The 25,726-nt window shown below is 32.3% G+C and overlaps 2 protein-coding genes and 2 long non-coding RNA genes across 6 annotated transcripts; 1 reads left to right on the top strand and 3 right to left on the bottom strand.

The window, feature by feature from the left end:
- Positions 1-4,818: 4,818 nt before the first annotated feature.
- LOC112025487 (uncharacterized) lies at positions 4,819-6,946 on the bottom strand. 3 transcript variants are annotated; one of them, XM_024058165.2, is made up of 5 exons: positions 6,736-6,946; positions 6,485-6,626; positions 6,317-6,398; positions 6,046-6,162; positions 4,819-5,123 (listed from the first exon to the last, which is right to left on the bottom strand). In XM_024058165.2, the coding sequence occupies exons 2-5, from the start codon at positions 6,604-6,606 to the stop codon at positions 5,073-5,075; spliced, it is 372 nt and encodes a 123-aa protein (XP_023913933.1). In that variant the 5' UTR covers positions 6,607-6,626; positions 6,736-6,946; the 3' UTR covers positions 4,819-5,072. The 3 variants fall into 3 exon arrangements, with proteins under 3 accessions (XP_023913933.1, XP_023913932.1, XP_023913929.1); XM_024058164.2 differs by having other exon boundaries at positions 6,728-6,945; XM_024058161.2 differs by having other exon boundaries at positions 6,723-6,944.
- A 414-nt stretch (positions 6,947-7,360) lies between these two features.
- LOC136068456 (uncharacterized) lies at positions 7,361-9,360 on the top strand. The gene is made up of 2 exons (XR_010629807.1): positions 7,361-7,653; positions 8,793-9,360. It is a non-coding gene; the product is annotated as an uncharacterized LOC136068456 (long non-coding RNA).
- Positions 9,361-10,112: 752 nt separating this feature from the next.
- Positions 10,113-11,807, bottom strand: LOC136068465 (uncharacterized). The gene is made up of 2 exons (XR_010629813.1): positions 11,492-11,807; positions 10,113-10,454 (listed from the first exon to the last, which is right to left on the bottom strand). It is a non-coding gene; the product is annotated as an uncharacterized LOC136068465 (long non-coding RNA).
- A 6,695-nt stretch (positions 11,808-18,502) lies between these two features.
- On the bottom strand, positions 18,503-19,361 carry LOC111989425 (2S seed storage albumin protein-like). The gene is given in 2 exon segments (XM_065775614.1): positions 18,503-19,025; positions 19,028-19,361. Coding segments are annotated over 2 exon segments (441 nt in total). The 5' UTR covers positions 19,314-19,361; the 3' UTR covers positions 18,503-18,870.
- Positions 19,362-25,726: the final 6,365 nt, after the last annotated feature.

Genomic DNA, 25,726 nt, shown 5'->3' with positions numbered 1-25,726 from the left:
TAAATGTCATTTCTTGTTAAGGAATCAAAACATAAAGGGCTTAAATTATAGTTGTTGTGCATATGATATGTGTGTAATTTGCAAAATATGAGAAATCCTACTTTAGTCAGTTTAGTGGTAGAGAATGGTTTTTGTGGGGGGGGGGGGGGGGGGGGGGGTGGTGGTGTGGGGTGTGAGAGTTTTGAGCAAAGGCCCTTGCTTAAGAAAGGGACGAGTTGAGACACAATGTCGATAAGTAAATAAGGTTCTTAGTTTGGCAGACAGAAGACTTAGCACTTCAATTGAGCTTGTTCAAGCGAGGTCTATGATTTGCTTGATTGGCACTCCTTGCTAGAGTGATGTCATTCTTGTTTGAGCAAAACGATTGCAGAGTGTTTTTTTTTTCTTACATAATTTTAAAGAAAAAGAAAAAGAAAAAAGAGAGGGAATAGGGATAATTTTAAGTATTTAATAGTTAGCAATAGCCAAGGCAACAATTTAAAAGACTTGTATCAACCAAAGTGACATTTTCAAGTGCGCCTTTTGAAAGGCAACTCTTCATTGTTCACAATTAATCATCCATATTAGTTAATTATACATTTTCAAACGCTTTTAAAGTTTTTACATAGTTTGCACAACATTAGAGAGAAATTTCTTGTAGAATCCATGCTTAGTTGTATATTCAAGGTGATTTGCTCGTAACCCACTACCAAACTCAATCGAGTGGGGGCAAATATCATGTTTAAACAACTGAATCCTATCATTAAACTCATTTTTTTAATTTCCTTTCTTCCCAAACAACAATAAGTGCACAGATCTTTCTCAAGTAGTTGAATTCAAGCATTCACTATTCCCAGGTCCTTTTTAGAGGGAATTTGTATACTCTCCAAATACAAAAAAAATCAGTTAAGTTACATTGCAACTGCAATTAATCATCCATATTAATTAATAAATTTTTTTTATTTAATTTCCCCCTATTGGGCTCTTCCTATATAAAACTCAATTACCTCACAAACTCTAACAATCTTATTTCTCTCTCTACCTCCTCCCACTCCCTCTCTCCCACTCTATTCCAATTTGTTTATAACTAAGTTGGGATACTAGTTTATGTATATTTTTTTTATCAACTCAGTTGGATATATTTTGTTTATAACTGAGTTGGAATACTAGCTTATATATATTTTGTTTATCAATTCAAGTGGTAGGTGAGATATATTTTTTTCTGCTCAATTTAATAATAATAGTAATATAAAAATTGTTCAACTCATGGGTTCAACCCGACTCAACTCAATCCATGTGAGTTGGGTTGGGTTGGATTTTTTTTAACCCATCATGGTGGGTTGGGTTGAAAAATCCCCTCAACCCAACCCATGCTTGTGCTGCATTAGTCCTATATAAAGTAGGAATGTAAATGAATGAAATTATTATAACAGAAATTTACTTGGAAATTATTTCTCTCTCCCACGTCCCCACAACCTACACCCTTTCCTTCCTAACCAGCCTACCCTACAACCTACGCCCTCTCCTGCCTTCCTAAGTGGCTAAGCTTAACAGAGCAAGAAAGGCCTTCTAAGTGCATATATTGTTCACTTTTGAGATCACTTTCGATAATCCACAAGATTTAGATAATCACTATCAACGGAATCATTCCTTTTGTTATCACTGGGGCAGGACTTTTCAGACTATAGATGGCGTCAAAATCCATAATCAAAACGTACACACTAAATTGAAGTTTTCTTACCCTAAGTATTTCAATGTCTTTCCTAATATTTTAGAATTGGAGCAACACACCAACGAATTTCACTCAGAGTATGAGATTTATCATTTTTTTTTTCATTTTGGTGACCATGGGGAACTCTTTAATTATTCTTCCTTTCTTTTCTTTTTTCAACCAAAACTGAAAGTGATCAACACAAAAATGAAAATTCCATTCCGAATATGAAATCTTTCTCTTTCCTCACCTTGCTTTCTCTTTCTATTTGGCAAGACCAGTCGAAATCAATCTACAAGTAGCAAGAAATCCATACAACATATGTATCTACAGTGATGCACCATTTGAAACAACTTAATCAATATTACCGCACTATCCACTATCCACTCCATATGCGATTAATGTTATAAAACCTTTTCGACGATAATTTAAAGGCATTTTATGAAGAATTATTACTTTCTTCCAATATCCCAATGGTGGTAGTTGAATACTTCTTTGCAGAAAGCCATCAATTTGATATTTGATTTTTCTTTTTTAACAACTTTAGTCTCATTGAATTGGTTTTTTTGTACTAATATTAATCATGTTATTGGCATGTTAAATGATTTTCATGCAAAATATGGCCACACTTCTATGAAATTTTTTATATGATTAGAGTATTTTAAATAAAAAATAAAAAATTTTAAATTTTAAACGGTGTTGTTTCTAATAAATACCTCAATTTAATTTCAAAAAAAATTATTTTTAACCCTTACTCAAATTTATAGTTTTCAAAAATAGAACCTAGCCTAGGACTGAATAAATGCATTTTGTGACTAGAAGCAAATGTTAAATATATTGTCAGATTATTTTCATATATTTATAAACGTAATTTAAAAACTTTAGTTCTAAAAATATCGAGACAATCAGTACTAGAATAAATATTTATTTTAGATAGTTATTGTCTCTCTTGGTAATGTTGGACTATGGTTATTGAACAATATATTTTAGTGATAAATTTGTCTCAAAAACTATTAATTCTAATTTTAATAGTAAAATGTATTAATAAAATTTTGAACATTAAATAAGAGTATAATATTTTAAAAATAATTTTTCTTTATTATATTTTGGGCCTTAAGGCAAATTGAATTTATTTTACGGATGTCTTGGGTAACACCCAATCTCTGTTGATTAATCTAATTTTGTAAAGCCTACTTGGTTCAATATATGAGACTTTATAGCTTTTGTTTGAGTGGAAAGTCTTCATAATGAACTTTTTTTTTTCTTTTTTTTGGAGAGAGTTTCAATTTATAACATCTACTTTTAATAATAACTCTTTATTATCAGATCAAGACACCAATTAGTTTTTGGTGTAGTCTTCATAATAAACTTCAATTTGTAGAGAATGAGTGTTTATAGACATAGTTGAGTGGTAAGCCTTCAAATGAACTTTAATTTGTGTAGAGTGAGTGTTAAATATCATTTTATTTTAATTGGATTAAATTTTTTTATTATGGAGAGTGAATTACATATATAATATGAAAATGCGTTGAAAAGGATTTTGTTTATAGATTTTTTTTTAAACTTTCTTCTCGTGTGTATATATATAATATATCACTTATTATTCATTATTTTGATAAATTATTTGTAAATTAGATATTAATTATTAAAATTTCTTTTAAGAAAAAGTAATAACACGCTATGTCATTCTATTAAAATGTGGCATGAGAAAGGAAGCCGAGTAACATTCAAGCAGTATTTTATGTTACCAAAGATCCCCTCGTCCACTTGTGAGCGACCACGACCCCAGTCCATCTATTTTCTTGATTGGGCCTAAACTATGCAAACGGGTGAGATTGTATTTTTTTTATTTATGAATGGGTGAGATTGTATTGGTTGTCACTCAAAATGTCAATTGCATTGAAAATGTCTTTCTCCTTAGGTTTTACTTTAAATCGCCCCTTATTTAATTTATAAGGAAAAGTAAGAAAACATTTATGAAAATGCTCTTATGTTGTATTGATATATGTCAATTTATATTTTATATCAATTTAATGTAAAAAGAACTAGAGATGGAATTAAGTATTATCAAACTTCCTTGTGAATTTCTATTGGGATCAACTGAATTTTACTATTGGTCAATTCGAAAATCTTGACAATTTCACCTTCACAATTTGTAATTTTTAGGGAATTACTGTTTCCAATGTCCAAATGGCTTGTCAATGAATATAATATAATGGATTGAATAGGACAAAGTGGATTGAATCATTAGCCACACCACCATTTTTTTAATTGATTTGTTCTTCTATTTTTTTTAATATAATAAAAAAGTTAATCATATTTGGTATGATTTATAAGAAGCTAAAGGGGATTAGTGAGTAGACCTATATTGGGCATGGAAGGATCCTATCTGAGATATGGAATTAAGTATTATCAAACTTCCTTACGAATTCCCACTAGGATCAACTCAACTATACCATTGATAAATTCGATAAGCTCAACAGTTTCACTCTTGCGGTTTTTAATTTTTAGGGAATTACTATTTCCACTAATGGCATGTCAATCAATGAATATGACTTCAAATAATATAATGGATTGAACTGGACCAAATTTGACTTAACATACCAAAATGGACCAAATCATTGGCCACATCACCATTGTTTTTGTTGGTTTAATTTTTTATAATATTAAATATATTAATTGATTGAATTTACATATCATCTTAGACGGATTTTTTTTTTCCTAATAATATCTTGGACAATTTAATATAGTATTTAATATTATCAAAGAAATAAAGAAACAAATAAAGAAAAAAAAGGACGTGGCCAACGATGTAGCTCCACAAGAGAGTAGCAAAATTAAATACTACGCTTCAATTTTTAGATAGTATATATAAATGGCTTTGATTTTTAGATAGTATACATATTGGCAAGTTACACATGCATTAAATGGATCTTGAGAACTGAACCTTACCTTTTAAGGCCCTAACACACACTTGCAAGGGTAGAGGGTGCCAGTTGGATTAGTACTAGTTCGTTCATTAGCATATATGCATCATCTATATAAACTTTTACCATGGTTTTGTACTAAACCATGAATATATAGTGTACGGCATCATTTGCCACATATCTTGCGTTTGGACAGAGCAATTAAAGATACCAACATTGGAAACTTAACCATATCTTGGGTGTTTCTAAATGGCATTCCATATAACATTGAGATATATCTGAAGCTGTATAGAAGCAATTCTTATTATATAACCAAAAAAGGGATAAGGAAGGTCGTTACATATTTTTCTACTAACTAATCTTCATTTTGTTTATTCCACTTGATTGGCGTCAGATAATTCAACTTCTAAAAAGTTATGACAGTTCCACTTCTGACAGAGCATTCGAATTTCCTTTTAGCCACTTCCATCAAGTTGACCATTAGAGAGAAGGTGTGCCATGTATTGCTGCAAGCATGGAATAAAAAGGAGAAGTCAGAAAGCACTACAGTGTTGGAGTTTCAGTCCATGCAGACCTTATTCACTAGGCATGACTATAATGTTTCATGATAGTAATGAGTAATGATATTATCAAAGCAAGTTTTAAAGGTAATGATATGTGCACATGAACAACAATCATTCAAATATTTGGCAGGCAATTGTACTTAGAAGTAGTTTAGGTGGAAATGGGGAATGGAGAGGAAGACATCATTTAATATCTGGACAAAAAGAACACCTTAACTGTGCAAACGAAAATTTTCAGTATACTATAGCCTGTTTCCTGCATTAAAGATTTTTAGCAAGTTTTAACTAAATCTAGCATGGTTATGATGCATTGCAGCATGTGACTCCTTAATATTAGTTCTCTATTTGAAGCCAATACCACAAGCTACACCTAGAGTTTCAAACCCAAGTATTTCTGGAATCATTGTACTCTTATTTGTCAGTTAGCCTTATTGCAAAAGCTCATCTTTGGGACCCTGTCACACTAACTTACCCCAAAGAGAATTTCAGGATTGTCAGATGTCATTCTAGCTAAAAGAGAAGCCCAGAATTTGTAAGAAGTCATTCAAAAATTGACTGTAATCACAAACTTCAAAGCCTATGATAAAATTTTACCTGTCAATTGAAGGTACAATACCAATTTCACCAAAACAGGATCACTGAAGAAAATGAGAGCTATACAATCAAATAGTATAACAACATTTTCAAGATTTCATGAATCTACATCTTTAGGCATCAATTTTAATGATTCCAATATATATATAACATAGCCCCAATAATGGATGTTGACCGTTAATAAGTTTTTATAAACAAACAAAAGTGACTGAATTCCTATCATAGAGATGCAAAAACCATGTCTATTGGATAAGCAGATTCCAGTGCTTACTGCATGATATGCGTAAGGCGATTTCCCTTGCCGCTCAAAGTGTTTCGCCATGATGCAATACTCAATCGGACCCCACTCTTCCACTTCAAAGCAATTGCCAAGTGCAGCTTTATATAACTACCAACAAATCACAAACTCAAATATAACCACCAATAAATAAATAAAACCATATCAGATCAAAGAACAGTGTAACATCAATTTAAAAAAACCATAACTCACATACAAATACAACAAAGTACAAATCTCAAATCATACTATTATTTTCACAAACCTTAGCAGTGTCTGTTAAGAGTTCGGTTCCAGCTGGGTAAGATGCATAGAATTGGTCAGCTCTAGAATACCCAGCTCTCGTTCTGCAACACCCAAAAATAAAAAAGGGTCATTAAGAACATGAGCAGTAAGACTAAGTTAAAGGAGTTTGAAGTGGAACTAGACTCACGTATTACTCGTGTAAGCATAGCTCACGAGAGCTGCAAAGCAGTAGAATCCGGTATAAGACACAATTCTCCGGAACTTCTGAATCTTCAGAATCTCTTTGACCCCATCGTATAGTCTCATCATTGATGATGCACAAATCGTCCCTGAAAGCAAAAATGTCCAAGCAGTCATCAGTGAGACATTTAATCAAACACTTCGTGCGCATTAATATTTTCAGGTGCTGGGTTTAAGTCCTTAACCTCACCAAGTTACCTCTTCGGCTCCTTTTATGAAATGAATCCCACAGTTGGGATTTAGAGTAGAGGAAAATGCGATTAATGAGAAGGGTTCAATGTTATGGGAAAGTTGTTTGGTAGGATTCACTGTGATGTGATTTGGTGGTGGGTGTTTTATTGGTTAGCACTTAGAAACTTCGAAGATTCCCAGTTGTGATTTCGAAGTTTTGGAAATAAATACCACTAGATATTCAGCAAAAATAAATATATAAATACGGTACTAGATTAAATTGTAATTTACACTTTAAGGCCATTTTGTTTTTTTGACTTCTAAAATTTTTAAATTTTAGATTTGTACCCGTTTTTTATTTTTATTTTTATCATTTCTCTTAGACTTGTAAGTACTTTGTACATGAGAAAATGTCAATTCAACTATAAGTTCCTTGATAAATAGTATTATTTTCTTTACTATATATTTAATCCCTATTCTTTACAACGTATTTCAATTTGGTTTATAACATTTCAATTATGTTAATTTAGTTTCAATTATGTTAATTTAGTAGGACTTTTTTTTTTTGAAAAGAAACAGTAAGACTAATTATATGAGTACCAAATATATAAATATAGGGCAAAACTTAGATACAGTACCTTAGGTGCAGTACCTTAGGTACCCCTTTTAAAATTTAAACACCTGTCTACTTACTTAACTGTGAAACTGCCGTTTACCTCTCCGTTTATTTCTTTTTCTCTTTTATTTTTCCCCTGTTTCAGACTCAAGAACTCCCACACGAAAACCCCAAAGCTCACCAGCTCTTTGATTTCCTATACGTTCTCTTTCTCTCTCTCTTTCCTTCTCTCTCGCTTAGATTGTTTGAGTTATCGAATCCAGCTCTGTGAACTTTCTCTCTCGCTCTTTTTTCACATATTGGTTGGCTGGAACTAAAGTGATTTGTTGGTATGTATCAACTAAATCTCGTTATAGGTTTTCAATTCTAGTTGTTGGGTTTGTGTTATTTTGAGGTTGGTATAGTTTTTCTCTGACTTGGGTGTCAATTTTGGTTAATGGGTCTGTGTTATTATTGCTTTGGTTAGTTTTGATATGGGTTTCCAATTCTAGTGCTGGGTTTGTGTTATTTTGAGTTTTGGTAGAGTTTTTCTTTGTTGATTCTGATTTGGGTGTCAATTTTGGTTAATGGGTATGTGTTATTATTGCTTTGGTTAGTTTTGATTTGGGTTTTCAATTCTAGTTTCTGGGTTTGTGTTATTTTGAGGTTTGGTAGAATTTTCCTTTGTTGATTCTGATTTGGGCATCAATTTTGGTTAATTGGTCTGATAAACCACAAGTCTGATAGACTCCTAAGAAACCATTTTGACATTGCATCAGTAGGAAATGCAAGAAAAGACAAACCCTTCAATGTCTAAGTGTGTGGATCACTGTGTTGTAGTAACACCATGTCTTAATCTTATCAAATTTATTTATGTATAAAAAATAATTGCTAGTTATATAAGGCCGCTTATAATTTTTGATCATATACGTAGGGAGGAACATTGGCATTATTTGTGATAATTTAGTTCTAGTGCTTTCTTTGTAGAGTAGCAGGTAGTTGGTGATAATGTAAATTGGTAACTATTGATAGTACCCTTTGAAGCTGGCTATCTAATTTTAAGAGAGAGTGAGAAGCATTTGAGTTTTATGTGGAAGAGGTACAAAGGAAAAATAGCAAATGGACATTGATTTCTCTGTTCACCTTGATGAAGTTGAGTTCTAATTATTTTTTTTAATGTCTGATGTTTGTCTTTGGTGTTTGATTGATAGTTTCAAATCAGAAATTCAAAATTGCAAAGGCAAAAGATTCTTAGAACAACAATCAAATACTAATCTTAGAGAATTAAATACAAATATCTTGATTTGCATATTTTGGAAGTTATTGAAGGCATTGATATTAGCAATACCTGGAGATGTTTTAGTGGCTAGTGAATTTTTTTGGTTTATTTGTCATATCTTCTAAGACTGCTCTGGTGACTGGTCATTAACATTGTAGCTTGATTTTTAAATGTGGTATCTATTGAATGTATAAATTTTCATTATTGCAGGAAAATAATGACAATTGGGTTAGCATGCTTAAAGATTTGTTCATTTTTTTCTCGACCTCTTAGTTGAAGCATGTTCTCAAGGAAGATCTTCACTAAATTGTCACAAGATGCAAGGTTGCTCCTGCCTGTTTTCTGTCCAGATTTTTTACAAAAGAAGGTGTTTGCCTGCCTTTTTCCTTCACTGCTTGCTTTCTTAGAAGATATGATAGTTTAATGGAGACAAAGTGATTTGCAGCTCAACCATTTCGAACATATTGTTTGCCAATCAAGCAGAGAGACAGTTGGTGTTAGATTGAATAGGCATTATTGTTTGCCAATGAGGCAGAGAGGCAGTTGGTGTTAGATTGAATAGGTAGTAGGACTTAAGCTCATGAATATATTCAATTTATTCTGTACAATTGCAATTTATTTAAAAATTGCAAAATAAGCATTGTATTTAATTAGTGAATTATGTTTTTAGTTTACAAATGGGAGCAAAGGAAATGATTTAATAAATTAGTGAATTCTCAACATGCCATGTGATATTTGTAATGTGACTTCACAATTTAATAAAATATTTGTTACTTCATTTTATTATCAAAACTAAGTTCCTTATCACTTAAAATTGAAATAGAATAAGCACTACACAAAAACAAAATAAGAGTAACTTCCAAAAGCCAAAGTGGATGTGGCCAAGCCCTTTTTCAAGTCAGCATGACTAATGAGAGTTCGGATAAGGACAACACATTTGCTCATGCGCATCCATCTAAAAAGTGCAGGCAGATTACTAGATTACGATTCTAGTCAAGAATGGAATAGATGAACGGCTAATCAAATTATAGCCAAGAGTAAAAGGGTTTAAACTTGCTCCACTTTATAATGGCAGAGATAGCCAGTGACATTTTTTACAAGCAAGAACTGGTTATGGATGTAAAGTAAGAGTAAAGACGAAAGCAGCAGGAAAGTAAGCTAAGTGTATCAATTGTAGGCTGTTCAAAAAAAAAATTAGAGACTCACTTACATGTGCAGTATAAAGTTGAACATATTTTCACTAGGAAATTATAACCAGTGAAACATATTTTGTGAGAGTTTTATGATCAGATCACATATTGCTTTGTGCTTTTCCTCTTTAGTTTTTCTGAAGGCTAAAATGTTGCTTGAGAGTATGCAATCTGCCAAAGCAGATTGTACCTTGTCCTGGTTAGGTAAATTTTTGCAATACTCATGTCAATTACCAAATTTCATCCCAAAAGAAAATTGTCAAATTGTCCCTAACCAAGTCCAAATTGAAGAGGTGAAAGTGAAATCGTGTTAAATGTATTTCTTTCACTTGCCAAGCAATTCTCAGAACCCTACTCCTCATTTCAAAACTTGAATAAGAGTGTCATACAATAGCACATTCTAGCAAAATTGGAAATCATACAACGTTACATAAAAGAAAAAACAAAGACATCTCAAAATTGATTAGTATGTCTGGCAATCAGTAGATGGTTTTCTGGAAAAATGCTTGTTGGGACATATATGACAAACTCTGTTTCTAAACAACATTCCTTGACCCACATCAATCTTCCCATGTCAATAATCTGCTTGCACATAAACCCCAAGACTGCCCTTTCAACTGCTTTCATGTTCCTCACAATGTCTTCAACTCCACTTGCATCTCCACCACATTCTTTATTTTCACTGTCATGGCATGAAAAAAGTAACTGGGTCAATTGCTTAAAATGAAATACCGACCCAAATTTTTTTCCAAAATTCCTACAAGAAAACTTGAAGAATGAATCTACATTATGACAATTTCAAACTAATTACATTGACTCTAGATGTAATTTGACATTAGGAACTTCAAGAAGATTTGAACCATGGTCAACATCTACCGCCTAGCTGGTAAACCATGTAATTGCATGAAATTCTTCCTTGGTGATCCCCAAATGTAATAAATATTTTTTACCTGTAGGGTGGCCAGGGTCATAGAGCTAGTAAGCTCATAATAAATTGATCTACAAATAATAAACATGGCTAACTACCACCACACTAAGTTCAAACCCATGGAATCTAATGACTAGCATTGCTGCCATCCCTTGCAGAATAATCAGGCACAATGCATGATGCCTACCATTTCCAAGTAAAATTGAAATATAATAAGCACTACATGAAAGCAAAATAAGAGTAACTTCCAAAAGAAATAAACACCACTTAGATTCTTTTGTTCAGCCAATCTCTATGAAAACTGAATCCAACATATCCAACATATATATTATAATATAAATATGCCTCTTCCTCTGAATCAAACTCCATTCCAATAATAACACAGATCCATTAACCAAAGCAATAATAACACAGACCTATTAACCAAAATTGACGCTCAAATCAGAATCAACAAAGGAAAATTCTACCAAACCTCAAAATAACATAAAACCCAGAAACTAGAATTGAAAACCCAAATCAAAACTAACCAAAGCAATAATAACACATACCCATTAACCAAAATTGACACCCAAATCAGAATCAACAAAGAAAAACTCTACCAAACCTCAAAATAACACAAACCCAGCACTAGAATTGGAAACCCATATCAAAATTAACCAAAGCAATAATAACACAAACCCATTAACCAAAATTGACACCCAAGTCAGAGAAAAACTATACCAACCTCAAAATAACACAAACCCAGCAACTAGAATTGAAAACCTATATAATGAGATTTAGTTGATACATACCAACGAATCACTTTAGTTCTAGCCAACCAATATGTGAAAATAGTGCGAGAGAGAGAGTTCAGAGAGCTGGATTCGATAACTCAAACAATCTAAGCGAGAGAGAAGGAAAGAGAGAGAGAAAGAGAACGTATAGGAAATCTAGGAGCTGGAGAGTTTTGGGGTTTTCTTGTGGGAGTTCTTGAGTCTGAAACAGGGGAAAAATAAAAGAGAAAAAGAAATAAACGGAGAGGTAAACGGCAGTTTCACAGTTAAGTAAGTAGACAGGTGTTTAAATTTTAAAAGGGGTACCTAAGATACTGTACCTAAGGTACTGTATCTAAGTTTTGCCCTATATATATTTAGTATGGATGAAGTATTATACATTTCACATTTTTTGTAAATATTTTGATATTGTGAAGACGTGTTTATATTGTTAATAGGTTAAATATGATGTGCTTAGTGGAAAAAAAAATTATAAAAAAAGATAATTTATTGCAACAAAAATTACTATTGCAATAAACTATCACAACAAAAATGTTTTGTTGCAATTAGTATCCAGAAGTAATTTATTGCAACTAAAATAACTATTGTGGTAACCTTAGCAATAAAAAAATTTGTTGCAATAAGTTTCTTTAGATAATTTATCATAACATACAAAAATTACCGTTGTGGTAACCTATTACAATAGAAATTTTATTGCAATAAATTATAGCAAAAATATTTTTTGTTGCAACAAAGTATTTTTAATAATAATAAAAATATTTTATTGCAACAAAACGCTATTGAAATGAAATTTTTGTTGTGATAGCCTATTGCCACAGAGTTTATTGCAACAATGTGCAATGAAATTTTTTCGTTGTAATAGGAGTTTATTGCAACACTTTTTGAGTATATTGCAATAAAAAATTTCATTGCAATAGATCTTTTTTCTTGTAGTGTATATTCATGAAAATTCTCTTTGCTCAATGGTTTAACTCCTTTGAGCAAAAGTGGTTTAACTCCTCTAAAACCTTAAAGTGTAACAAATAGAAGAAGGAATCACGCCCTATAACTGAAACCACCCCTCTAATCCGCCATGCAGAGTTGATTATTTGTTGGAGATGATGTACGGAGAATTTTTGATAATCCAAGATGAACCCAATGGCACAATGACTCCAGAAATCTCATTGCATGTGGAGATTTTCAGCGTCAGCTTCTAGAACAGGGCCATGCCTAGCAAAAGGCGCTTCACTGCCCTCACTCTCTTGTGTAGAAGCATCAGATTCCCCCACAAAGGAACCAACATTCATCTCGGGCCCATTACTCCCAGTCCAGCCAAACTCTCTAGCTGGAAAGTGGTCCCCCATGATTAGCACAAGCAGGAGACAAACAGTATCAAATAGAGAACAAACCAAAGAAACGAGATAATAAAAGAGACACACAGTCAAAGGTAAGGAAAGGTAGGAAAAAAAGAAGCAGAAGAGAAAAACGTTGAAACAAAAGACTACACTTTTTACTACAAACAAAAGGTATAAAGTAAAAGGTGTTCTAGATTTTCACAATCCACCACACACAAGATGGGTCCTGGTAGTTGAAGCAAAATAAGTATGGGGAAAGGTAAGAAATAAATAGAAGGATGGTGATAGGAGTTTTGAAAGGAACAAAGGAAGACTAAAATTAATAATCAGGAAAAAAGATGGAGGTTATGGGATAGAGCGTCGCAGTGAATAATAATAAATTTTTTAAAATTAATTAATTAATTTTTACATTAATTTTTCCATTTGTCTGCTTTGCAATTCAACAAAAACCATATCTAGGAACTACACTAACAAATCAAAGATAAACATAAAAAATTAAAAAATTTGAAGTACTTCATTTCAATAGATATGTCAGAAAACACAAATATATACACAACTTGTTAAGTTTACATTCAAACACATAGTTTCGAAAAGTATGCAAAAATCAATATAAAATGAAAGAAAAGTTTCTTCCTGAAACCGAAAGTGTTATCCAAGCATGTTTCATGACCATTTCATTGACTTACCACATATTTTGAAAAAAAAAAAAAAAAGTATAGAGTTGAAAAATATCATATATACAACACAATGACAACAATATACACCATCACTGATTCTAAAAAAATAACACACACACACACACCGTTACTACTTGAAGACTGTACAAACAAAGAAAAATCAAGACATAAATGCACTTTTGGTTCCTACATTTTGGGTCTATTTCTATTTTAGCCCCTACTTTTCTATTTTACAGCTTTTAGTCCTTAAAATGAAAAATGTGTTTCTTTTTAGTCTCTACCGTCATCTTACTAACAAAAATTGCTGATTTGGCAAATGGAGTGCACTGTTGGCACAGTAAATACTAACATGACCATTAAAATAATATTAGAAAAAATTATTTGGTATTTAAATATGCCACTTCAGATTTTAAATATATATAAAAAAAAGCCACATCAGGAAAACAATTAAAACAAAGTTCTAAGCTTATGATTTAAAAAAAAAAATCAAATTAAGTAATAAAATTAAATATTCTTTTCTTTTCATTATTTTTTTGGTCATATTCTTCAATCTTCATCAGAGTTCTTCTCCAAATATCAGGTTCTCAATTTTAATTTTAATAGAAAACAATAAAAGACATCTCAGCCAAATAAATAAATAAATAAATGAAAGTCCCCCCCCCCCTCCCCAAAAAAGTCTTTCAATGCAAAAAGAGAGCCTACCCTCCATAAACAAAAAATAAAAAAAAAAGAAAAAAAAAAGAAAAAAGAAAAAGAGAGAGCCTACCCAAAAGCATCAAATCCCTTCAACGCATAAAACTCATACCACCAAATTTTCTCCTACTCTTTGCCTCATCCATGAAAGAAAAAGAAAAGGCAAGAAACCCCAATATCAAGGCTAACAAGAAACAAGTCCCAGTATTCCACGCCAACCCATTTATCCAGCATCGTGGTGGAAGATTCCAATTGCGGTGGCTATCTCTAGTGGAAGATCCTGAGCTCTCTGTCTCTTCTCTCATGGCCGAAAGCCCATGGGTGAAGACCCAAGACTCATGACCGAAACCTATGGTTGGCTGAAATCTCATCCTCTTTCTCTCTCTAAACCCAAATCAATGGTGGCTGGGTGGGTCATCGTGGTTTGATCTAAGCAAATCTAAAATTGATAAGGATTGGCTTGTGTTTTGGTATATTTTATTGACAAGAATCAACTTTGGGTTTTGGTGTTTTTAGTTTTTAGTTTTTGGTCTGACCGTTGTTTGAATTTCTTTAGTTTATTGTGTTAGAATTGTTGAGTTTGATCATGGTTTTGTATGTGTTTTTGCCTGTTTTGATGCTAAGAAAATGCAAGAAAAGAAAAGAAAATCTTGAGTTTTTAATTTTTTGGGCAACCATATTCTTGGGGGAAGAACATAAAGAACAATCAATCATTTTCTGCGGAAGAACATTAGAAAAATCTACATGTTCTTCCGAAAAAATAATGAAAAGGAAATTAGAATTTTTTTATTTTTAAAATTTTAAATTAAAATGCTGAAGTGGCATATTTTAAATACCAAATAATTTTTTTAATATTATTTTAATGGCCCGTTAGCATTTACTGTGTCAACAATGCACTCCATTTGTCACATTAGCAATTTCCGTTAGTGAAATAATGGTAGGGATCAAAATGAAACGCGTTTTTCATTTTAGAGACTAAAAGTGATAAAATAAAAAAGTAAGAACTAAAATAGAAATGGACGCAAAATATAGGGACCAAAAGTGCATTTACGCCAAAAATCAAATTAAAATTTAAAGAGAACCAAAAGATTACCTGAAAGTTAGAGAGAAAATCTATAAATTGAGAAAGAGTCTCTCTAATGAGACTATGAAAGCGAGACTAAAATTGGAGGGAGAAAATTAAGAGTCAGTATATCTAAGAGGGAGAGATGAAAATTTGAGAGATAAATTTTGTAGTTAGTAGATGTGTTTGAATTTTGAGAGAGAGAGAGAGACAGAGAATTTGAGATTTTTTATTTTTATTTTTAAAAGGAGATAGAGGTGGGTGAGAGAAAGTGGGAAACTAAGATGAAAAAAAAAAGTAGGAGATAGGCGTGGGTTTAAGGGAAATATGAGATGAGAAAAAAAAGGAGATAGGTGTGGGTGAGAGAAAGAGGGAAACTGAGATGAGAAAAAAAAGGGAGACATGCGTGGGTGAGAAAGAGAGAGAGAGAAATTGAGTTGAAAAAAAAGGGGATAGATATGTGTGAGAGAGAGGAAACTAATGGAAAAAAAAATAGTATCAATTTTCCAAATTTTCCCGCTACTCAATTATTCATCTCTATTACATCAACAAAATTTGATGTAGAATAAAGATTTAACCTATTACAACAATAAAATTTGATGTGAAATAAAAGATTACATATTGCAACAACATATCTCAATGTAAAATAAGGGTAAGCTATTATAACAACACATTTCGATGTAACATAATAATTATTACTACAATCTCATATTGATATAATAAATTTAAGTTATTATTACAACAAAAAGCAACCTAGAGATGCAATAGTATATAAATTACCTCTATTATTTTCTTTTTTGTTGCAATAATACTTATTGTATTATGTCTTTTTTCTTGTAGTATAGTTAAGTTAATACTTAATCCATGTGGGACACTAAGATTATAACAAAATGGTAGTTAACCTCAATATGTTTGGTCTGGGCATGAAGGTGGAGTTTCCAAAATTTAAAGGTGAAGACCCTCAACTAGGATAGATTCTATAAAGCCAATCAATTTTCAAGCTCTACAACACTCTAAACCATCAACAGGTCCAAATAATTTCCTTTCACTTGGAAGATGAGCCACTTATTTGGTATCAAGATGGGAAGGAGTTTGGACTATTAGAAATATGGGAGGCTTTTGTCTGAGCTTTACGAACTCATTTTAGTATTACTCCATACGACTACATATCATGTCTCTTTATTCAAGCATTTTTGGTGTTTTTCCTTATGTGTGTTTGATTGGAGGGATGAAAAAGTAGAAGGAAGGAAAACTCTTTTATTTGGTTGAGGAAAAAGGTGGGAGGATAGAAAATAAAGCGTGTATAAATTTACACTCATGCCTCTATTAGATAAAAAAAAATTGCACATTATATTTTTATTAAAAAATTGTATGTGGAAGGACACTTCATTAAAAAAAAAAAAAAAAGCACAAGAACCCAAAACAAATGATGGAAAAAATGATGAAAAAAAAAGATAAGTAACAAATGAGAAAAAAATGAACACAAAAAAAAAAAAAAGTGTGAAAGGAAATAAAATGATGAACGCAAAAAAGGAAAAAAGCTGGATGTGAAGAATTGAAGATGTAATAGTAGGAACAAAACAAAAACCGTATAAGAAATAATGGGAGAAAAAGACAAATCAAAAGTAGAAAATGACAAAAGCCACCACACGTTTTAAACATTGAAGGAGGACATTTTTGTCCAAGCATTTTGTTCCCACTTTTCTCTCCATTCTAGAGAGATCAATCTTTGGTGGCCAGGAGAGAAAATAGTTAAGCCCCACCGTTTTTCCTCTCCTCTTTCCCTTCCAACCAACCACAACTCCTATCTATTATTTTCTCTCATTTTTTTTCCATTATTTCTAAAATCCACCCAAACAAACATAGATCAAAGCTGGAACAGTTTGAGTTCCAAGGGCAACTTCAATCTAAATGAGTTAATGGATTGGATTAGGTTTGAGTCTTAGGGTCCATTTGGTTGAAGGAGGGGAAAAGTGAGATGATAGAAAATTGAGAGAAGATAGAAAAGCGGGAGAATAGAAGATATTTACTTTTCTCTTATTTGTGTTTGGTTGGGAGGATGAAAAGTGGAGAGATGAAAAACTTATTCATTTGGTTGAGAAGAAAAATGAAATAATGGAAAATGAAGTTGGTATAAATTTACAATTTTGTTCCCCATTAAATAAAACAAAAAAAGTAACACTTTTTTTTTATTAAAAAAAAATTGTGTATGGGCACTTCAAATTTTTTTTTTTAAAAAAAAAAATAGCTTAAGCCAAAGAATGATGAGCACAATTAAAAAAAAAAAAAAAAAAAAACGAAGAAGTAGAAAAAAAAAAAGAATAAAGGAAAAAAAAAAAGGAAACTTGAGGAGACACAAAGTCACAGTAACAAAAATCTAAGGAAAAAGGAAAAAAAATGGCAAGAACGATGCCCAAAAATGCACTTGGGCATTTTGGTCAGCTCCAACATTGAGCTTTTCTCCCTCTAATTTTTTTTTTTTTTTCATTTTGGGGAGAAAACATTTTGGTGGCCCAAAGAGAAAACACCTGGGCCTCACAACATTTTTTTTCTCTCCCCTCCCAGCCAAACAAACCACTAAAATTAATGCTATCTTTCCACTTTTTCCCCCCTCAATTTTCCATCATTCCTAAAGGTAAATATCTAATATTTTATTTTAAGGGTAAATACTAGTGCACACAATACTCTACACACTCTTGCGCACACTTTTAAAATGTCCTGAAATTAATACGTACACACTCTTAAAATACTATAAAATCGCGATGCATTTTAAAAGTAATGTATGTGAGAGTGTACATAATATGATGTGTATATAATAAACACTGCCCTTTTTTGATTTCAATGCATCTTAAGAGTAATATATGTGAGAGTGTACATAATAGGATATGTATAATAAATACTACAGGGTATGTATAATAAATACTACATTTTTTTCAATTTCAGTGCATTTTAAGAATAATGTACATGAGAGTGTACATAATTGGATGTGTATAATACACATAACTTTTTCTCTTTTTTATTTATTTAATGTAATGACTTAAAAAACCTATTTTGGGATGGACTGTGATTTTCTCACAATCCAATTTCTACACACTATAATCACACATCCCAATTTATACACTCTCTATAGAAACCACTTACAAATTCACTTACAAAAGTGTGAGCAATGAGGTGAAAAATATGAAGATACGATTTCATTTTGTCAGGATATGAAATGATAATTTTCCTTTTTGGACTCTTGTTTTTGAGTAATAGGTCTTCGTTTTCATCATAAGGTGAGACACAATATGTTTTATTATTATTATTATTTTGAGTACAGAATGAAGAAAAATGCATTAGCAAGTTAACTAACTATAATATATAAGGGCTATTATTGCATAGTCCCGGACTATGCCGGTCCTCTCATAAATGTATAGTCCAGGATTTTCCACTATATAACATCTATAGAGGCATTTGATATAACAAGATTGAGCTACTACTAATACGTACATATATAATAATATTACATTACACACGATGATATGCTTATTCTAGCTAGTTACCCTTTTATCTCCAGCTACAGTGCTAGAGCTAGCAGTGACCATTATTTTTCGTAGGTGCACATTCATGCATGCATTCATGGCCAGCTCTCTAGATCAGGGATGAGCGCATTTCAATTTCACAGCTGCGGGGCTTAATGTTGCACTCATTAGGCAAGTTCTGAGCAATCTGCATCATCTCCCTCAATTCCTGACCCTGCAATTGACCCCTCTGCTGCCTCAACATCTCGTTCAACCCATCACTCGGCAGTTCCTGCTTAGCTGCTTCAGCTGACGGCAACACTGCTGCCTTTGCTCCCTTTCGGAAGAAGTATCAAAACGCTCTGACTGCTGGCTTTGCTGCCTCAGGTACCTCTGGCAGTCGTTGAGGTACTGCTGTTCCTGAAGCTGCTGCCGGCAGTCCCGGTCGTCTTGCCTCCTGTTTTCGGTGTCGTCCTCGACGTCGGTGGTTACGATGGTGATGAGTTCGGCAGTGGCTTGGGCGATGAACAAAAGGGCTGCAAGGAGAGCTGCCAGGGTTGAGAGTCTGGCCATTGTTGTTGGGGACTTGTGGTTGTGTGTATGGAACGTAGTAATAATTGGGTTGTGGTCATGAGAATCTAAGGAGGAAATGGTACGTATTTATTGAAGGTTTTGGGGAATGCATGAAAACTATGTGTAAGGAGGGATGGTCAGGTTGGATTTGGCATATTTGTGGGGTGGCAGTACTGCGTGGTGGTTTTGGGTGCATTCATGCTTCCACGTATGGTTCTTCCATGCAATATTGCTGTTTAATCATGAGTAAGTTTTTAATTTTAATATAAAAATTCTCTTTACTCAGTAAAAGAAGTTATTGGGTAACGGAAAGATCTTGTTACACGATCAATAGTGTACATTTCGTACACATTAATTAAATCCAGAATTGCATGTATGGTATCTACAAATTTCTGTATAGATATTAACACCCCAAAAAAAAAAAAAAAAAAAAAAAATTTTTTTTTTTTTTTTTTAGAATACTAAATATTTTTAACACACACACACAGAGAGGAGATAAGGTTTTTAAAGAAACTTATAGTGATGTATATCCAAAAAGACCTTACACTTGAATATACAATACATACTTTAAATATTTTTAACTTACACTCATATTCTAATGTGGGATTAATCCACCATTTTTTTTTTTGAGAATACTAAATATTTTTAACATACATACACAAGTAGAAGTGAGAAAGTTTTTAAAGAAACTTACAGTGGTATATATCCAAAATGACCTAATTTACAAACCGTTGATGTGTGAGTGGTTATTAGTAATTTTAAAAAAAATGATTTTAGTGTTGGGTCAAATGATAAAACTCACAAGAATTGACTATAACAATATATAGTTTGAAGAAATGTTGTAAAATAGTGTAACTGTGGCATTACTCTTAGATAAAAGATCAAGATACAATTTTTACACTTTAAATTTGAGGTTATTATCTCTTAACTACAAAAGTTTGTGCTAAGAGACTTTTAATTTAATAGGTTAACATTTTTTGGTATTTTTAATGAAAACATAAGGTTATGTTTGGTAATTGCCTTTTCTCCTTATTTTATATTTTTAAAAATAATTTTCTATTTAATTTATGAGACTAAAAAACTTGTTTGGCAACCAAAAATGGACATAAAACAAAAACTGTTCTCAAAACTCAATTTGTGAAGGAAACTGAAAGCATGTAAAAGACTGTTTTTAGTTTTTAATTTTCAAAAGTTAACGGAAATACGCATTTAATTTAATGAATCTGTCTCATTTAATGAGTTAGCATTAAAGTTTAAATCCTAGTAACAACATACTTTAGTATTTTCTATTTTTTTCTTCAAAATTTTTTTTTCTTAATACACTGACCAAACATGTTTTTGATTTCAAAAATACAAAAAAAATTTGTTTTTTATTTATATCTCCAAAAACAAGTTTTCAAAAACAGAAAAAAAAACTATTACCAAATATAACATAAATCTCTTAACTATGGAAATTTGTGCCAAAAGTCTTTTAATTTAATTGGTTGGCGCATGATTTTTTTACAGAAATATTTAGAGTTCAAATTTTAATTCCATGTAATAACTATTGAATTATAAAAAATGAAATTTTATAATTTAATTAGACCATAAAATTTACAACAATATGTCAATATCGATCTTAATCGATATATCATAATAAAAAAGAGGTTCAACAAAGTATTGAACTAATTTACTTTAATTTTAACGTTAGTGTTCGAATCATACCCTAATTTTGTGTAAAGTGTTAATCCAATTTAAAATTATTTCTAATATCTAAACTTCGGTGAAACATTTACCTTGTTTCAAATTAATTCACAAGATTAGTTGTATCTTTTTAATAGATTTTCATTATGACTTAAGTTTCATAATTTAATTGAAAAATATAATAAAAATAAAGAAATTGATTTCATTGAATCATAAGAACAAAAGAAATGCTAAGAAGTAGTAAAAACTAAATATATATATATATATATAATTAAGTAACGTACAAACTATCTTATATACATTTTTCTTATTAACATAGAAAAATAAAATTTTCTTTTTAGCAACTTACTGTAGTTGTCGTAAATTCAAGCACTCCGGCTCCACATTGAGTTCAAGGTAGTCACAGAAAATTTTAAAAATTTTATGATTTTATTATCCTTATAAATATTTGTGACCACGCTAAAATTTTTTAGGCCCAACATAATTAATTTTTGGACAAAATTTGGCAACAAACTTAATTATAGAATAATATTATAACTCCACTCAATATATATATATTTTTTTGGATGTGAATTGTGAAAAATTCACCATTAGATTACATTTTCTTCTTATATTCTCCATATTTGCAAAATTTCAAAAAGATCAAAGATCAATAGCTATGTCAACAATAAAATCTTTAAATTTTGAGTTTTTGTAGTCTAAAATTACATAAAAATTTAAGTTTATGAATCAAAGAGTAAATAATATCCAATTAACATGAAATTTGACATGTGTTTTAAGAATATAAAGAACATGCAATTCAATAGTTAGATTTTCAAAATATGTAGTTATGTTAATTTGTTTAGTGAGAGTTGTAATCTTAGGTTATAACTAAGTTTGTAGCCAAACTTTATCTTTAAATTTTGGCCCCCTTAACAATATATTAATTTATTACAAACAAAAAGAAAAATCCCAATAAACTTTTTATCTAACTAAAATTTTTAAAGAGATATAACTTGTAACATTAATAATGAGACTATCATACAAAGATTTCAAAATAAGAAAATTTGTAGAAAAAAATTGTAAGACTTTATATGTGTGTGTGTGTGTGTGTGTGTGTGTGTGTACGCGTTTTGGTCAATATATGAAATTATCTTTTTATTAAATTTTGGTCAATAATGACCACCCTGAAAAATATTCTTGGAGCTGCCACTGTTCGTGATGGCTCTTCAGGAAGGTTTTGAGCCAACACAGGCCTCTCTAGCAACTATATATAATTGCTAAACTCATTTATGAGGAAAACCAACGCTGTTCCATTATGCATATGCAACCCGGCCCTCCGATGTTGCCTTAGTCATTGCCTCTCAAGTCACATCCAAATCTACAACCTCGAGGGATTCTTCTTATCAACCAATCTCAATAGATGCTTTTTGTTGTGGTCTGTTTGGATTGAGGAGGAAAAAGGAGAGTAAAGGGGAGTAAAGTAGAATTTGTCAAAAGTTAAGCTAATTTCCTGCCAGCTCTACTCTACTCCCCTCTCCCTCCCCCTCAATCTAAACAGACCCTTAGTGTTATCGCTTATTGGTGTCATGGTGATCACCTTGTCTGTGAGTGTCACAAGATGCACCTTAAGAACCAGTTTCATCACACTTCATGCCTCTGAGTCATGCAAATCTTCCTCCACAGACTCCTCATCCAATTACTACAGCCCAACGTTGAGGCACTGCTATTCTCCATAAGATCTACTGCCAAATTCCCATTTGGCATTGCTATAAGAAGTATAACTTTAATTAATTGTAGAACTTTTGCAATATAGTTATATAGAACTTTAACTAAAAAGTTCTATAGTGTAATATTAGGCAAATTAAAGTGAAAAATACTTTAAAATTTTGAATTTATAAAGCATGAATATTGAATTACAGAGCCTTTACGAAATGTTCCAAATTTCAACTTTAGCCTTAAGCCTTTCTACCCTTAAAAGAACTTTAGCAAAATTGCTAAACGTGTGGCAATTTTTGCTAAAAAGGCTTTAAAGGTTTTTAAAGAACTTTTTTGGTGTGCTAACACACGACCAGTCACATCCTATAGATCCAAAACCTTAAAACAATATTCATTGTAATTTGGTAAATACTCTAAACGCTAAAGAACTTCAAGTTAGAATTCTCTAAAATAAAACCTTTGCTATTAAAATTCTCTGGTTAAAGTTTTACATTTTGCCACAATACCAAATGGGGGAGCTTAGTCAAGCATTTTTCCCACTAGGCTTGGAAGGTCAAATTGATCCTTAGCGCATACACCTTTATCAAATTGGGAATATAAACTCTCCACTTTTTGCAATCTAGATTATTATCTACTAATTACTATTTGCCACATATGCTTTTTTTTTTTTTCCTTTCTTTTTTTACGAATCACATATATATATATATATATTTTTTTTTTTTCTTTCGTTATAAAATATCAACTAAAGTTTTAAATTAAAAAAAAAAAATCAAACATATGGGAAATTATGATCAAAGAAATATAAAGTGAAATACAAAAAGTTGAACAAATAAGTTTTATACTCAAATTAATCATTAGTGCATATATAATTAAAATCCTCTATCACACTCTTAGTGTTACACTTGATCATATTTCACAAAGGGCAATGATTTGCTACAAACTAAGTTGCAAGAACTCTTGCAAAAATGCACAAATGTCAATGTCTCAGATAGACACCTATCTAGGCTTATATTTAAATGAAAACTTTCGTGTCAAGATTAAAATTTTCACCAAATGAGACATTGACATGTGTGTATTTTGCAGGAGTGGCTGTAACTTAGTTTAGTTTGCAGCAAATCCTTGCCCTTTTACAAATTATAGTATACCATGTATCTTATTATTTTCATTGACTCTATAAAGGAAAAAAAAAGACATGTAATAAGCTACGATTAATAGAGTATTAAAGTAAAAAACTAGGAGGGTGACAGAATATCTTTATTCATTGGCGCATACCCCTTTGTTGGCACTTAAAGAGAGTAAAATAGTTGTAAAGGCTTCATAGATGCCAAGAGGCTTCATAAGTTCACGTCACTAGCTATATCATTTTCCAGCAAGTGATCATATTTGAAAGGTCAACTTATTGACTCATATATGGCTCTTTTGTTGGCTCTTTAAAAGAGTTGAGATCTATTTTGCCACCTCACCTGAAAGGGGTTTAACCAAATTCTAATTCACAACATAACTTTTGAAGACATGCATCTTATTAGTTATAACAATATTGCCCCATACAATAACTTTTACAATTTTTTTTCTTTTCATAACTATAATTAGTGTAACATCATTTTTATCTGATTAAAATGACTTCTTTGGAATTTGTGTTACAAAACAATATCATGAAATAATTATACAAAATGATGTGAAAATTATTCTATGAAGACACGTGTAATACATAACCTACCTCTATATATAGATATTTATAATTAAAAAAATACAAATAAAAGAAACATTTCGTGTGATATAAAATTATAATATCACAATACTAAAATAAAATACTTGAATCAAACAATACATTTGATTGACCTTGTGAAACGCTGCTGAAGCACATCACGGCAGTGTACCGCGATGGAGGCTGAAACCAACAAGGAGTTTACTCAAAAGCTACCTGTACCTAGTGACTCTGATCCATCGGCTTTTTTTGCATGATAACAACTGACGTCACTGGACCTGCTTATTGATACAATACCTAGGTTGCCGGAAGCACGAAGACATATTTGTTAGATCTGCTCCCAAGATGAGTGTGTTTGATTGAGTGTGACAGCGCAACTCACATTCAATCATGGGCGGATCGAATATATACGTGTCGATCACGCGAACAAACTCGTGGTTAGTGACGGTTGAGCCACACAAGCATTTTGTCCCGTTCTTACCACGAAAATCGCATCCTCTTGTGAGTACCGTAACCAGGACAGTGTTGTTCTACGCACTATCCTGACTTCTTTGCGCAAGTCACATCTCTCCGTGGAGTGGGAGAATGAGTCCAGCCCTCCGGTGATCAGAGAGCATTCCCAAGAAGGAATCCAAGGAGCGATCCTTGTAGCCGAAGGAATCGATGCGGATGAGGAACTGATACGAAAATCCATCTCCGGCAACCACGAAGCCTCGAGCTCCAACGATTCAACTGCCGAGCAGATCTCGCATAGCGAAGCTGATCAAGACTATTGGCTACAGAGGACCCTACACATCCTACAAGATAGCGGGATGGTGGAGCGTTTTGACGTGGGTGAGTTCATGACCTTTGCGCACGCCTATGCAGCCAAGAGACATGAACAGGAGGGACCAGCGAAAACAATTTATCCCAAGTTGAACAGAAAGGATGATGGCTCTAAGAAGCATGGTCTGTCGGTGCCGTGATCCATCGCTAGCTTGTCGTGATAGCCTGCGAGATGTGCACACCTCTGCGCCAGTCCGTTCTCGCGACATCTACCTGACCTACTTGATCAAATATGCGTGTATTCGCCAAGAGAAACTGCGAAATTACTTACATTCCTACTGCTATCCACAACCATGAGGTGATGGAGTCCAGGGCACGGAAACAATTCCATGTAGCTGTAGCCAAATGTGTTCGCTCTAAAGATGCTGACGTCGAGATCGACCAGTCAGCGAGCCCGCATTTGAGTGTGACGCTCTGACATGCATGTGCGTCGCAGCCAGCTCCACCAACCATCATCATTGTTTCGTCGTCGTCATCAGCAGCATCCTTTCCGTTTGTATGT

The sequence above is a fragment of the Quercus suber genome, unplaced genomic scaffold (genome assembly GCF_002906115.3).
Source record: "Quercus suber isolate HL8 unplaced genomic scaffold, Cork oak 2.0 scaffold_116, whole genome shotgun sequence".
Lineage (NCBI taxonomy): Eukaryota > Viridiplantae > Streptophyta > Magnoliopsida > Fagales > Fagaceae > Quercus > Quercus suber.
Note: the sequence above shows the minus strand (reverse complement) of the source record. Positions and strands in the feature narration are given on the sequence as shown.

Coding starts and splice junctions, on each gene's coding strand:
- LOC112025487 (XM_024058165.2), bottom strand. CDS start 6,606: ATGATGAGACTATACGATGGGGTCAAAGAGATTCTGAAGATTCAGAAG. Junction 6,399..6,484: donor TATGCTTACACGAGTAATAC/GTGAGTCTAGTT, acceptor TGGGTGTTGCAG/AACGAGAGCTGGGTATTCTA. Junction 5,124..6,045: donor CGCCTTACGCATATCATGCA/GTAAGCACTGGA, acceptor CCATGCTTGCAG/CAATACATGGCACACCTTCT.